Below are 15367 nucleotides of genomic sequence, written 5' to 3'. Positions count from 1 at the left end.
TTAAAAGCACCCAGGTGACTCTGCAACCAGGCGGGGAACCGCTGCCCTAGGGGCCAAGTGTGACATGGCCTGTGGTCCGAGGCAGGGTAACTGGGAGTTCAGCAAGCACACGAAGGCCATGGTGGGGCCCTTGGCCTCAGTGCAGTGCCCAGCAGAGTTCAGGGCTGAGTCACAGACACCTGCACATGGCTGGGGAGCAAGCACAGAGCGTCCGTCTCACGTTGGGGAAGGTGACGAGCCAAACGTCTCCTCTGGTTTCAGTGCCTCAGACAAAATTGCATGTTAGAGCAGAAGGAAAGGCATTCTGGCTTTTCTTATCCGATACGTAACAGTCTGAAGCCAGCAGCCTGAGTTATGGGTCCAGAGCCTGATGAAAACTTTTGCCCCGGTCCTTGTTCTCCTTCTGTATCCAGGCTGGAGGCCGGCCCCATGCCCCGAAGGTCCACTTACTAGACCCGTAGCCAAGGTGCTTCAAAACGAGGTGCAGGTGACCAGAGACTGCGCTAGTGACCAGAGACTGCGCTGTCACTGTCCCAGCACTCAGGGAACCTGTCACTGCTCTGCAAACACAGGTCCTGGTCTCCAGCTGTGCTGCCCCCGTATAAGGATCTTTATCACCTACTCACTCATCTGTGCGATTCTAAAAACAATCCAAGAAGTGTGTCTGAAATCAAGTTCCTCTTGGAACTTTGGACAGAGAGTTTTGAGACGCGTGGATTTTTAATCTCCTTGCAGAGACCTTCTCTGGGGCCCCAGTTCTCGGGGCTGGCGGTGTGCAGAGTCCGAGCCCTTGGATGAGCTGGGGAGATTATGGAGTAACATATGCCAAGGAAAAGTCACACCCAAAGGGATGAAGTATAAACTCTGCCAGAAACGGTGGGGTCTTATTTTGTTTCGTTTTTAAAAATCTTCTCTGTGCTTTTAAAGACCAGCGGAGAGCAAGTTTTCTGGGACTTGAGAGAGCAAACTTTTTTTTTTTTTTGGTCTTTTTGCCTTTTCTAGGGCTGCTTCCCGAAGCACATGGAGGTTCCCAGGCTAGGGGTCTTATTGGAGCCGTAGCCACCAGCCTACGCCAGAGCCACAGCAACGCAGGATCCGAGCCGCGTCTGCAACCTACACCACAGCTCACAGCAACGCAGGATCCTTAACCCACTGAGCAAGGCCAGGGATTGAACCCACAACCTCATGGTTCCTAGTCGGATTCGGTAACCACTGCACCACAATGGGAACTCCGAGAGTGCAAACTTAAAAAGGCAAAATAAATTCCTCCTCCAGGTCTTCAGTGACTGACACTCCCCGCAACATAGTTCCAGAAACTCAAACACAGGCAAGAGAAAAAACATGATTCAATGCTAGAGAATTCATCTGTTACCTTCTCTGAAGGATTCTAATTTTGAGTGTTTGTTTGTTTGTTTGTTTTCTGGGCTGCACCCTTGGCATATGGAGATTCCCAGGCTAGGGGTCGAATCGGAGCTGCAGCTGCTGGCCTACACCACAGCCACAGCAACACAGGATCCAAACTGCATCTTTGACCTACACCACACACAGCTCACAGCCACACTGGATCTTTAACCCACTGAGTGAGGCCAGGGATCAAATCCGAGTCCTCATGTGCCACAACAGGAACTCCTGAGTGTGTTGCAGGCGTGACCTACAGTGACCTCCGTCAGAGTCGCCTAAGCCCCAGGGAGGCCTCCGGCTGGGCCCAGGGCTCCCGAGTCAGCCCTCGGAGCGGGGATTTGGAACTCACGCCTGTCGCCAGCGTCCCTGATGATGGTCACGCCCCCTGAAGTGTGAGAACCCAAGCTCAGCAGCCCCTTTGTGAAATTCCCTCCCCTCTCACCCTTCTGGTGAAAAACGAGATGTGGTCAGGTCCCAAGACATCCGTCCAGGATGCAGCGTGAGCACAGTGTTGAGCTGGGTCAGGCTTTGCAGATTTGGGGAGATGTTCTGTGACATTTTCTCTGCTATTTTCTATCCAGAAACGGGAACCTTTGGGGTCAAGAGCAGACCCAGAGAAGGGAGTACGAAGCACTCACTTATTGAAACTCAGGAGATACTCTGCCTGCGTGTTTAACGTGTCTTTCCTACCACTCTACAAAGTATCACCCTTGTTTCGCAGGTGAGCCCTGGGAAAGGTTAACCGTCTAGCCCACGACCTGGGAAGGTGGACTGGGGGTCACACCGGGCCTCCTCCTTCTTCCCACACTGATGAGGGCTTACCCCACTTCTGGGTGGACCCAGACCCGCCGCCAGCCCCTCTCTGATGGTGAATTTAATGAAGACTCCTGGGTGCCTGGCCCCTGCTCTGGAAATGCTATCAGCCGACTCTTGGACCTTCGGAGACTCTCTTGTCTTATCTTGAACAGGGACTGTCTCGAACACCAGGCCCACACTGATCCCTGAGCCCCGAGGGCTTTCGCCCCCAGGCCCTGCTGCCTCCAGGAAGTACCTCCGGGGAGAGCAGCCGGATGCTGCCTTACCACACGGAAGAGCTTGAAGACGTCCACGTTGGCGTACAGAGTGTCTTCCATCCACTGCAGGGCCCCCTGGGAGAGGGGGCACAAGGCCTCTCGCACTGCTGGCACCCCGCGGCGCTGCGGGAAGATCAGGAAGCGCTCCAGGAGGGCCTCGCTGCAGGCGATGTCCCTCAGCACCAGGTCTGGGACTCCGTGAGCAAACTGCAGGGAGGAGAAGCAGCGCTGGCAACTGCCGTGGCAGAGAGCACCGGCCCCCCAAAGCTGTCCACGTCCCCACCCACAGAACCCATGAAGAGGTTACGTGGCACGGCGGGGGCAGTTAGGATGGGGGTGCAATTCAGCTGGCTCATCTGCAGACTTTGAAACAGGGACATTATTCTGGATTGCCTGGGAGACTCCAATGTCATCGCAGGGGTCCTTTAAATGTGGAAGAGGGAGGCAGAGGCCCCACAGTCAGGGTAGTTCCGTGTGGCTGAGACTGGCCAGGCCACTCGGCTGGCCTCGAGGATGAAGGGAGGCTGCCAGCCAAGGAAGGCAGACAGTCTCTTAGCAGCTAGAAAGGTCAGAAAATGGATTTTCCTCTAGATCCCTCAGTACGGACTTTCAGATTCTACCTCTAGAATCATAAAATAGTAAATCTGTGTTGTCTTAAGCCATGAGGTTTGTGGTAATTTGTCACAGCGGCCATGGAAAACAAATACACTCCCAAACCTCATTTTAACAGAGAGGCTTTAAATTTGAGCCAGCCCTTCTTAGCTCATGATGCTGAGGGACCATCCGGACCAGCTCCCTGCAGCTGACGTGGAGGAGTAAGTAGAATGCATGTGGGGTGACAGCAAATGACCAACCCCGTCCTTTCTCACCAGATTTAGCAGATGAAAAGACTGGATGCCCAGTTAAAGTTGCACTCCAGATAAACAGTGAACAAATTTTGGTACAAGCATGTCCTAAATCAAGTACAAATGGGACATCCTTAAGCCGAAAAATTGTTGTTTATCCAAAATTCAGATTTAGCCAGGCCCCTGTATCTTCTCTGACGACGTGAACCCCTAGAGAGCCCACGGCCTACAGCTCCCGTGGAACATGCGGACGGTGACGCCCGAAGCACGAGCCTCAGAACGGCCTCCAGAGGCTGCGGCGGCCTCGGCCCTGGCCAGCGATCCTTGTCCACCTGGCACGGTAGCTGGCCTCCCAGAGTCCTGGACCCCCAGCAGCGGACAAAACCCTAAATGCCATGAACAGAACAGGGTCACACGCTTCCCTGGCTCCAGTCCCACAGCTTCTAACGATCCTCGGGCTGGAGAACAGAGTGAGGAGGGGCCGCCACCCCTGCGTGGCAAGTGTCCAGGCCACACCCGGAAGCCCAGTCCCTAAGAGAGGCCCGGGGCACAGCTGACGGGGGGGGGGGGGGGTTGGAGTGGACTCTGTCAATCAGGGGCCTGAAATGGGGCTCAGGCGCCCACCCAGCCTTCCTGTTCTCTTCATACCTCACTTCTTATCTCCAGGCAAAACCTCACCCCAACTCTACTCCCAGAGTCTAAGGCGCGTTGAGGTGGAGGGAATTAATAAGCTCATTTCGTCCAAACCGCTAACATCCCCGAGGAGAGGAGTGATGGGGGAGGGCTTAGGTGACTTGAGAAGGTTACACAACAGGCTTGGGGGGTGGGGGGAAGCTGGGACACCACAAAGGTGCCACTCATTCTCTCAATGCCCGGTCACCGGGTCCCCATTCTGCAGGGATTAGGACAGTTACCCGGGATACAGAGAGAATAAGATGAATTTTCTGCCCTGCGAATAGCTCACAGACTAGCTGGAAATGCAGGCACTTCAAGAGCAGTAACTGCTAGATTGAACATAGTGAAACCAGAGCACAGAAGAGGGAGTGTTGAGAATTGCTAGTAAAAATCACTGGTATTTATTGAGTGTTTACTATGTGTCAGGCACTATTCTGAGTGCTTTAACTCTTTTAAGCCCCACACTCTCGTCTGTGGTAGCCCTTCCATTATCTCCGTTTTACAAATGAGGGAGACCGCACAGAGTGGTTAAGCAGCTTGCAGTTACCTGTGGGACCCTGCTGAGGTGTGTGCTTAATCCTTACCTGTAGGGGAAGGGAGGGGCGGGGCCAAGAAGGGAAGGTACAAACCCTTGCTCGGAGGAGGGACCACGTGAGCTGGGCCTGGGGCGAAGGGGCGTGGTAAGGGATGGGCCCGGGAACTGGGCCCCTCTGCTGTCGAATAATTCCCTAAATGGGGAGCGGGTGGTGCAATTCCCTTTGGTGCTGTGCTCAGACCCACTCCAGGCAGAGGACTAGCCGCCAATCCGGAGGGTAAAGTACCAAACCCTGGGAATGATGAGGATGGTCAGTTAGAAGGCTGCAAGCCACAGGCAGCTGTTCAAGTTTAAAGTCATTGAAATTAAGTAACTTTTAAAATTCAGGGCCTCAGCTGCCCGAGCCCCATTTCAAGTGCCCACCAGCCATGTGGGGCTAGCGGCTACCCTACAGACAGCACAGAGAGAACGCTGCCATCACGGGAGGAAGTTCCAGGGGACGGTTCTGTCCAGGAGTCATGGAGCTGGATGAAGAGAGGTGGAGACCAGGAGGAAGGCACTCGGGCCATCAGGCTGAGAAGCGGGGAGGGCACGAGGCGTGGAGGGAACCGGGTCCACGTGACTGGCCTCTGGAGTGAAGAAGCTGGGCTCCCTCGTAAGCGCTGTGTTTTGCTGATCAGAGAAGCATCAGCTCATCAGAGCCAGTACCACTAAACAGAGGCACAGCCCAAGGACCCCGGCCCTGTCTTCTGAACATGAGAGGCCTCGGCCCCGGTGCCAGCCACGCAGCCACTAGAGGTCCAAATGTCACGTAGATGAGGCCCTGGAAAGAAATTTCCCCGAAATTCCTGCCCTTATCTCCATCTCCCTTTTATTACCAACTGGAAGTCATTGCAGGCATTTCCAGGACTTGAGTTTTATGAGCTCAAGACAAAGCAGAGGGGAAAGTGAGCAAGCAATGCTGCCCCCCAGGGTTGGGGCGGGAGGGGAGCCAGGTGGCCTGAGCCCAAGGGCGAGGTTGGAGTGCACTGCAGCCGGGCTGGGCACCCCTGGGGCCAGGCACCAAGGGCCTGGACGTGCTTCCTCGGGGCCGAACCTTGGCTCCCCTCATCTAGTTTCGGAGAAAACCTTTTCAGTGAAGCCAGAAAAGCAAGTATGGGCTTCTCCACTGCTGGGCAGTGAACAAGCTGGAAAACCCCCACAAGAGAGCCAAGCTTCCGCGGGCAGGCAGGTACCCTCCCTTCTCTGGGCTCGGCCAGTGTCCCATGAGGCCTGTGGCTTGGGACCATTCTGCTTCCGTCCCTGTCTCCCGAGGCGCCTGGAGGAGGTGCCTCCTGGCCAGGAGAGGCGGGTGGTGTCTGAGCTACACCCCCACTTATCATGTGTCCCCCTGGGCTCCTCACTCTGGGACCCACCCCCGGATGCTGGGCCAGGAGCCTCTGCGGCTAAGACGGGGCCTGAGGATCTGCTCTGGTCCCTGCCGATGCCACCGGAGAGCCGCCGAAGGAGGGAGGAGCACCGGGCCAGGAACGCGAAGCCCTGGGCTCCGGCTCCGACGGTCCGAGCGCTACCTCAGGGCCAGGCGCTTCGGCCTCCCCATCTCGGGATTCACGTGAGGAGCGCGGGCGCTGGCAGAGGTGAAGGGCGTATGTTGGTGGAAGAAACCTCTGGAGAGATACAGATCATGGAAACAGGTGACATCGGTGCGGTGGGGGCAGGGAGAGAAGGCGTTTGCCGAGCGAGCGATGAGAACAAGCGGCCCAGGAAGTCGGCGGTCAGGTCTCCGCACAGCCCTCACCAGGCTCTGCGACCCCGCAGCCAGCTCGGCACGTGCCGATCCCCGGCTTTGCCTGTTCCCTGGCCAGGACGCTCTCTCAGGCACGTGCTCAAACGCCATCTCCTCGGGAAGGCCTTCCCTGACCAGCACACTTAAAACGGCCCCCCAGTCCCTCCCTGACTCCCACCCCCAGACTCCCTCGCAGCCCTTCCACAACCTGCAAGCGCTCGGCACCCCCCGGGGAGTGTGAGCTCCTGGGAGGCAGGAGCACCCTCGTGTGGGTGCGTATTCTGGACGCACCACGCCCCTAGGTTTTGGGTGAATACACGAATAAACCTCAGCCTCCTCTGCTATAAAAGGAGCTTGAGCCCCGGGATCTCTAAGGTGCCTTCCAGTCCTAAACGTCGGAGCCGTGTCAAGTGGTGCCCGGATCTGTGCCGCTTCAGAATCCCGAGATGGGAGGGCTCAGTGTCGCCCCCCTGCCCCGTGACCCCAGGTCTTCTCCTGAGTGTGTGGCATGAATCACGGGCTCTAATGAGAAAGCACAAAGGGCAAAGCCCCAAGGCCGCCCTGGCTTTCTCAGGCTCCGAGCCCACCCCTCCCTCCCCCAGGGACCACTCCCCACCGACATCCCACCTGCTCTGGATGGACTTGGGAGTTGATGAGAAGGTCGATAACCGAGTCCGACAGGCCGATGTTCTTCGTGAGAAACAGTGTCAGGGTCTCCTCGTCTTTCAGGACATCCCGAATCCGTATTCCCCGTCCTACGCATGCATGGAAGAAAGAGCAGGGTGTTGAATGGGAGCCGGGGCACGAAAGGGAGACCGTCCAGATCCAATCTCTAACTTGACTCTCGCAAGAAGGCTCTGCCCTTGGGTCCCCTGGCTCAGGCCCCTCCCGTCGGCAGCCGCTCCGGAAGCAGATGGGCAGAGGCACAGGGCGAGAGAGCACAGGGCAGACCAAGCTGGCTCAGGGCAGGGGGCATCAGAGGCTTTGTGGAGTGGGATGTGGACAATGGGGGTGGGGGGAGCAGTCATTTTGTCCCCCTGGGAATATGTGGCAACGTCTGGAAACAATTTTGGTTGTCATTAACTGGGAGAAGTTCTAGAGGGGAGGGGACCAGGGACATGGCCACGCCGCCCTCAACGCACAGGGCCACCTCCCCTCCCTGACACAACAAAGAACGGCCTGGCTCAAGTGGCCAGCCGTGCTGAAGCTGAGAAACCCTGGTGCAGAACTGGAGGAGACAGGTGTCCTGCCCCGGGACTGCTGCCACGGGGTGTTCCTGTCATCTCAGCTATGGCTCTAAGCTCAGGACATGGACCTATGGGGCTGTCTGGAGCAAGAGAATCTTCAACTGGGGAAAGGGCGGTGGCTGATGCGTTGCCTGGGCTTGCAGTTTATGCCCTGATCAGCCCAGGCACGTTCTTTCCAGCTCCACTCAAAGCCCGCTGGGAGGAGACATTTCTTTATAAGGAAGCACAAAAGACCCTAACAGTGAACCTGACCGTGGGGCAAGGGCCTGGACTTCTGCCTCCCAGAACGGTGGTGGGGAGGCGGGTGACTTGGGATAAGCAAAGTTAAGTGCTTAGCTCCCAACTCAAAAAATGCATTAATATTAGTCTTACCCGTCCCAGGAGACTCACAGCCACCCCTCTGCCTGCGTCCAGGGCCAGCACAGCCTCAAGTAGGCCACTGCTACAGTCCATGAGGCACCAGCCAGAGAAAATACTTATGAAATGATTTCAACATGAAGGAGAAGCATTTGGGTTTTGTGAAAATGCTTATTTCTATACCCCAACTTCTCTGGGAGGCTGGTTGCGTGTGTGTGTGCGTGCGTGTGTGTGTGCGTGCGTGCGTGTGCGTGTGCGTGTGTGTGTGTGTGTGTCTTTTTAGGGCCGCACCTGTGGCATATGGAGGTTCCCAGGCTAGGGGTCGAACTGGAGCTGCAGCCGCTGGCCTACCCACAGCAATGCCAGTTCTGAGCCGCGTCTGTGACCTACACCACAGCTCATGGCAACACGAGATGCTTAACCCACTGAGCAAGGCCAGGGATCGAACCTGCCACCTCATGGTTCCTCGTCAGATTCGCTTCCCCTGCACCACAACAGGAACTCCTCTTAGTTCTTCTTTATAAAACGCTGATCATCAAATGCCCCCGCCCCTCCAGGTTCTGACACCACAGTGCCCATCTTTCCCTCCCCAAGTTCTCCCCTCAGCGGGCGGTCAGGAGGCCCAGCCCCCTGAGTGCTTGACAGCCTCTCCTCATGGTCAGGTTGTACATGCTCTGTCCACCTCGATGCTGCTGCTACTTTCCTCTTGAAAGGGGACGGGCTAACCAAAGGCCTGCCCGTGCCGCTGGGGAAGGGGAACCAGCCCCGGGCCTCTCCTGCCACGCTGGGTCGCCCTCAGTGTTGTTCCACCAGCTAGCCCGGTATCACTAACTTTGGCACAGGAAAAGCCCAAAGCCTTAGGGGCACCTGACAACAGAGTCCCTTTATCTTCGGAGGATGCAACATTCCAAGACACCCAGCGGAGGCCCCACACCCCAGATAGCACCAAGCCCCATATAGACTATGTTTCTTCCTATACATAAAACTTATAAATTAGGCACAGTAAGACAACATCCAAATTGCCAGCATCACTAGGCTTGCACCTTGGGGCCATGACTAAGCAAAATACGGGTGACGTGCACATAAGCACAGCAATACTGCAACAGGTCACCTGGTAACCTAGACGGCTGCCAAGTGGCTAATGGGCAGCACACCGGCCAGAGGGATGCTTCCTGTCCTGGGTGGAAGAGCGTGAGCTTCCATCGTGCTGCTCAGAACAGCGCTCAGTTTAAAATTTAGGAGTTATTTCTGGAACTTTCCATTTAATATTTTTGGACTGTGGTTGACCTCGGGTACCTGAAACCGCAGATCAGGTGGGGCAGGGGGACCACCCCACGGGAGGGGGCGTGGTTCTGGAGGGGGGCTGCTCTCTTTCCTTCTTGCCTTCCTGCCTTTTTGATAATTTAAGTCCTTTTGTCTTCCAGCCTCGGCATCCATTCTCCTTCCCCTCGGGCACCAGCTCAGTTGCTCTTCTCCAAATCACTTCTTTGTGTACAGCATTCTGCTGTATCCTCTGGCCTCCGGCAACACAACCTCCAACACATGCGCGCGCGCGCACACACGCACACAGAGCGTCTTGAGAATAGGGGGCTACTTCTTATCCTGCTTTTACCACACACCCCATCGCGCTGAGCAATTGCCTGGCAGTTTGGGGCACAGAGATGTAAGCCTCCACGTCACCTCTGTCTGACGCCCAGCATGAGGGCCTGACATGGCATCAGGGCCTTGGTGAGTGTCTGCAATGACAGGAGACACACAAGACACCTGTTGGCAGAGAGTCAGGGCCCCACCTGGCTGTTTACCCCTCCGTTGGTCTCTCACTCCCTCCCCTGACCTTACAAACACATGCCTCGCTGGGCAGAAAGCACATGAAACAGGGGAACCTGGGAGGGACTTCTCACCCAGGTGGCTGGGCTGCCTGGCCCTGGGGAGAAGGGGCTGGACGTGCTGTCCCACACACCTGGGGGTGGGGCCCCCGAAGGAAGAGCCTGCCGCCCAGGGTGTAAGCAGTGGCCGATACCAGACAGAAGCTCCCCTAGACTCCCGAGGGAGAATGTGAACTGGGGGCCTGAGGAAAGAAAAATAAACGCCGTTTAAAATGCGGTTCTTCTTGTTCTTTCCTGGGAAGATGAGAGGCTGGGGGAGCTGGGGGAGCTGGGGGAGCTGGGGGAGCTGGGGGAGCTGGCGGGAGGGGAGGGAGGGGAGCCAGGAGAGCGCGCCTGGGGCTCAGGGGAAGAAGGCGCTTGAGGATGATTGAGAGATGACTGGGAGCCGGCGGAGCTGGCTCGGGGGGAGGGGCGCGGGGCTTCGCGCTGCTCTTTTACCATTAATCCTCCTCTGCCGAGAATGCAGCACGACAGGTTTGCTCGGAGAGGAAAAGGCCCTGGGTCACTGCTGGCACACCTTCCCAGGTGACCGCGGACAACAGGCAAAGGCACGCACCAGCCACAGCTGCCCACCCCACTTTCAGGGCTTAATCCTCTGCTGCTTTTGATTTGGGGCTGAGGATTCAGTGACCCCCCCCCGCCCCCGCCCCGTGTCCCCAGGACAGACTCTGTCTCCAGTGAGCCCCCCCAGGTGACCCCAGGACAGGCTCTGTCTCCAGTGAGCCCCCCCCAGGTGACCCCAGGACAGGCTCTGTCTCCAGTGAGCCCCCCCCAGGTGACCCCAGGACAGGCTCTGTCTCCAGTGAGCCCCCCCCAGGTGACCCCAGGACAGGCTCTGTCTCCAGTGAGCCCCCCCAGGTGACCCCAGGACAGGCTCTGTCTCCAGTGAGCCCCCCCCCAGGTGACCCCAGGACAGGCTCTGTCTCCAGTGAGCCCCCCCCAGGTGACCCCAGGACAGGCTCTGTCTCCAGTGAGCCCCCCCCCCCAGGTGACCCCAGGACAGGCTCTGTCTTCAGGGAGCGCCCCCAGGTGACCCCAGGACAGGCTCTGTCTCCAGTGAGCCCCCCCCAGGTGACCCCAGGACAGGCTCTGTCTCCAGTGAGCCCCCCCCAGGTGACCCCAGGACAGACTCTGTCTCCAGGGCCTACAGGCTTCGGTGCCCGTCTGGAAGTCCCTCAGAGACTGTGTCCCTTTACTTGAGGAGGTGCCCTTTCCCCCTCACAGCCACCAGGTCAGGACTTCTGCCGTCTGTGTTCTCAGCCCTGATCCGTGCAGAGCCTGGTTGGCCTTCCTGGACCCCAGCTCCCCAGACCCCGAAGCTGCTCTCAGGAAGGAAAGGCTCCCCCCGGCCTGAGGGCGGCAGAAGGAACGTCCGTGCGACCCCTCAAAACTCGTCCTGGGTGGCGCTGGCAAGGGGGGATCTGGGCTCCCACGCGCAAGCTCCGAAGACCACAGAGAGCGTGTGGTTTGGAAGGACTTCGTCCACCCTTCCTCCCGGCCGGACTCCGCGGGACCGGCAGACGGCAGGAAGTGGCCGCGGGATGAACGGGCTAGACGTCCTCCAGGGGAGGAAGGCCCGTGTCCCCGTCGGCTTTTCCGACCTCGGAAACAAACGCTTCCCCACCTTTCTTTCTTTATGATTAAAACGCGGACCGTGTTCACACCACACAAAGCCCTTCACGCTTGAGCTGGATAAACTCGTCCAGAAACGCGAAGAAGCTAGTGTGTGCGGCCTGGGGTTGCTGCGTGAAGCACACGCATTGCTAGTTCTGAGAGAATCAGGCCGGAGGGGAGCAGTCGTAAGGCTCCCCGCTCCCGGCCTGTCTCTCATCAGTCCAGCGGGAACGGGGAGAAGGGGGCGCTCCTGTCTCTTTGACGCCTCCCTGCTTCCCTCCACTGGCCCCCGGCACGGTCACTGTTCCCTCGGTCCTTCCACTTCTGCTGGGAGCCCCGGGGGAGGGCACCGGTCTCCCCATCTCTCTGTGCCCAGGACCAGCACCCTGCCGGCTCCCTGGGCACTCACCTAACTCTGCTGCACGGTGGGTGAGGAGCCCTGGTGGCTGGTATGTACCCTTCTCCCTGAGCAGGAGCTGCTCTGTCCAGCCCCTCCCATCCCCTAGGCCATCCCCTCCCTCCTCCTCCTCCTCCAAGGTCATCCTGATGTCACCTCCCCATCTGTATCCTAGAGCAGCAGTACACCCCTGCCTTCACAGCCTCTCAGCCCCAGCACCGAACCACCTCCCCACCTGGCAGCCTTTTCCCCACGCCCAGGACGGCAGTAACCCTGGGGTCCTGGCAGGCTTGTTCCCTCCTAGCTGCACATTTGCCCCCGCAGGGGGATGGGGGGCTGCTGTCATGCCAGTCTCTCCGGCCACCTACAGAGGAGCCTGTGGTGCAGGTGAAAACCACTCGACATTACCTTTGCTCTAAAAAGAGATGCTGGAGGTGTCCTCCTGTGGCCCAGCGAGTTAAGGACCCCATGCTGTCCCTGCAGCAGCTTGGGTCACTGCTGTGGGGCAGGTTTGACCCCTGGCCAGGGAGCTTCCACATGCCATGGGTGCGGCCAAAAGATAAGAATAAAGAGAGAGGGGGGGGGGATGTTGGAGCAGTTCCTGGGCTGGGTTTTGCTTGTCTCTGGTCCTTCCCCTGGGAAGGAGGGAGCTCCCCACCTGCCCTCCTCCCCTCTGGCCTCCAAGGGGCTCTCCCCCGACCCACAGCCTCAGAGCCCATCCAGCCTGGCCTCGAGGTCACCTCCTACCCCCAAAACCTCAGCTCCACTTCAACCCCCACGGCCACACCTGGGGGCTTGTTCTCATCCGTCCTGTGTGCCTTTGAAATCCTGAGTTCGCTTCGCACATTTCACGTTCTGACCACGGCCGCCGTCAATCTTTGCCTCCAGCTCTATTCTCGGCCCTTAAACAGGGTCACGGAACCCTCCGAGAGCTCTGTGCTCTTGCCCCGCTCTTTTCCCCTGGGCAAGGGCAGTGCTTCTGGCGTCACGTCCGTCCTTATGCAGCCTGGACGTGATCTGCGTCGTCCAGTCACCACCCTCACCCCCTGGCCTCCTGGGCCCGCTGAGGCACCTCCCTGCTGTCCCCAGCCCTGCATCCCCTACTCCGCACCTGTCCTGCCTCAGGCCCTGGGATGCTGGGTATTGCCAGAAGAAATCGAACGACTGTATGTATTTATGTCATGAGGCACATGTGCTCCGACCTCCCCGGATCCTTACTGCTACTTGGCATTGTTTCCACCTGGTCCTGGGCAGCTCGCTCTCGAGGACGCTGCAAAATTGTTCTGCACCTTTCCCATGCTCCACAGCTCCACCCTGCACCCACCCCGGACCTGGCCTCATACTCCCTGGGGCATCGTCTCCTCCGCATTCTCCTTCTGTCTCTGGACTTACGTGGATGACACCTTCCCTGCCCTCCTTGCCAGCTTCCCACCTGCAAGTCCGGCAGGAAGAGGAGTTCTCGCCAAGGGAAGCCTCTCGATCCCATCCCTTCCTACATCCTCTTTTCCCACCAAATGTCCGCACGCTCTCCTGTATCTTCAGTCTCTGATGGAGCAGGCCATAGCTTAGAGCGCGGAAGCCCACCTCACCTGCAATCCTCTCAGGGTGCGTCCGGAGGGTGTTCATGAGTTGGGACAAGGTGCGGAGTTCTGTCCAAACCTGGCCGAGGTGCTGGCTCTCTGGTGCTTCTATGAGGAGTTCTTGAAGATCTCGATATACCCTTGCCAAGCTAGGAGAGAGACAGAGCCTCATCCGTAAAGACATAGCTGTCCTTCTAGTAATGATGACGATGATGACAGTAAAAACCATACTTTGTGTGATTTTTTTTTTTTTTTGGTCTTTGTCTTTTTTGCCTTTTCTAGGGCCACTCCCGCGGCATATGGAGGTTCCCAGGCTAGGGGTCGAATCGGACCTGTAGCCACCAGCCTACGCCACAGCTCACGGCAACGCTGGATCCTTAACCCACTGAGCAAGGCCAGGGATTGAACCCACAACCTTGTGGTCCCTAGTCGGATTCGTTAACCACTGTGCCACGACGGGAACTCCCTTTGCGTGATTTTTAAAGATGCCACCTGCTTGACCTAGCAACTACATTCTTATCCTCTCAATGCTGCCAAGGCAGAAGGAGGAAGACATTTTCACTTCTTTATACGTGCAAGATAACAGACGGGGGCAGTTGGCAATTTGTTGTCAAGAGTCTTCCAACTTTGCAGCGACCCCATCCTCTTGTATTTCCCATCCCAAGAAGCCTTAACCAGGATGGTACCAGGAGATATTATTGGAGGCTCTCCTCGACAGTACCCAGTTCTCTGGGACCTGCCCTTCCGGCCATTTGCGCTTGATCCACGAGGTCCTCCCTGCACCCGTGCCCACTCACATGCCCCCACACGTCCCCAAGGCTGACTGGACAAGGGAATGAAGCTGGACCAAGCAGATTTGCTGCCTGGAGTCGGAACGGTATCAGGGATGCTCTTCTGATGGCCCAAGCTGAGGCACCATGACCTGGGTAACTAGCGCCAGCCCAGGCACTGAGAAGCAGGGGGCACTGGTCCATGGAGAGAGGCAAATGGAGTAGATGCCCAGAGGAGGCAGAGAGGCTGGACCTTACAGGCTCAGGTGGGAAGGAGCAGCTCCCGAAGGCTCTGCAGTTCTTGTTCTGTTCCCTGAGACCTGCCTTGCTTCTTGTAGCTTTTTAAGAAGGGCTGGTGTCCAAATCGCCTCTTTCCTTCTGAGGCTTAAACTTGTTTAAGTGCATTTCTGTGTCATGATTGCAAATGAATCTTGAAAAAGCCAATGTTGCACTATAATGTGTGCATGAAACATGGAGCCCAGATTTCCTGGTTCAAACGCTGCGTAAGCGGGAAGCCCTCTCTCCTACCCCGCTCCTCCCTCCCAACCCACAGACACTCCAATCCAGTCCCACCACAGCTCACAGAGCCTCTGGGAGATGTCTCCAAGGCCTCCCCCGATCCCACTGAGTGACTCATGGGATTGCTCAGGATGGGCAGATGTTTCTCTGGTACCTCAAGGTGGCTCAAGCTTGAAAGTATGATTATAGGTTAAAGCTTCCAGGTGGTTGGTGTTTGCAGCCATGGGAGCCCAGCGAAAATGTCATCTGCTGACTTTCTCAGGAAGACGAGGGTTCTATCTTCCTAGAATCCAGGGGTCAGCAATCACAGACTTGTGGACAGCACTGTCTCTGCCACCACTACTCAACTCTGCCACTGCAGGGCAAAAGCAGGTGCTGTTTCTTCCCAGTGGGAGAGATGGCCTCTGAACATTGGGCTGACCTACCGAACATTCTTTTCCTTTCCGTCAAAATGCAGTTTTGTCCTGGAGGAATTATATCCAGCTCTCCTCTAAGGGAAGACCTGGAGAAACCAAGTATCTCAGTTTCCATCTGACTTGATATTTATACAAGCAGGTGAGGCCTGCTCCCTAACAAGCCCTTGTTGGTGACCTTGCGTGTAAGCTACAAGCTGTGGTTCAAGGTCATCCTAGTGAGTGAAGGACAACCCTGTCCCTATCCCTGAGACTCTGTCTATAGAACA

The 15367-nt window shown here is 57.3% G+C and overlaps 1 protein-coding gene across 10 annotated transcripts in view; it reads right to left on the bottom strand.

The window, feature by feature from the left end:
- The window catches only part of ABCA4 (ATP binding cassette subfamily A member 4), a 156746-nt gene that overhangs the window by 112655 nt on the left and 28724 nt on the right, over window positions 1–15367 (bottom strand). For 7 of the 10 annotated variants that reach the window (XM_085023903.1, XM_085023904.1, XM_085023901.1 and 4 more), the window contains exons 4-6: window positions 13406–13545; window positions 6943–7070; window positions 2484–2681 (exon numbers count right to left, since the gene is read on the bottom strand). In XM_085023903.1, the coding sequence (XP_084880029.1) occupies window positions 2484–2681; window positions 6943–7070; window positions 13406–13545 (466 nt within the window). The remainder of the gene's footprint in view (window positions 1–2483; window positions 2682–6942; window positions 7071–13405; window positions 13546–15367) is intronic. The other 3 variants (XM_085023906.1, XM_085023905.1, XM_085023908.1) reach the window with 1 other exon arrangement.

The sequence above is a fragment of the Sus scrofa genome, chromosome 4 (genome assembly GCF_054392235.1).
Source record: "Sus scrofa isolate SSC_HxYL_T2T_F1_AM1 chromosome 4, Sscrofa_HxYL_maternal_Yorkshire_Landrace_v2.0, whole genome shotgun sequence".
NCBI lineage: Eukaryota > Metazoa > Chordata > Mammalia > Artiodactyla > Suidae > Sus > Sus scrofa.
The sequence above is the reverse complement of the archived record's forward strand: the minus strand, read 5'-3'. Positions and strand labels throughout refer to the sequence as shown.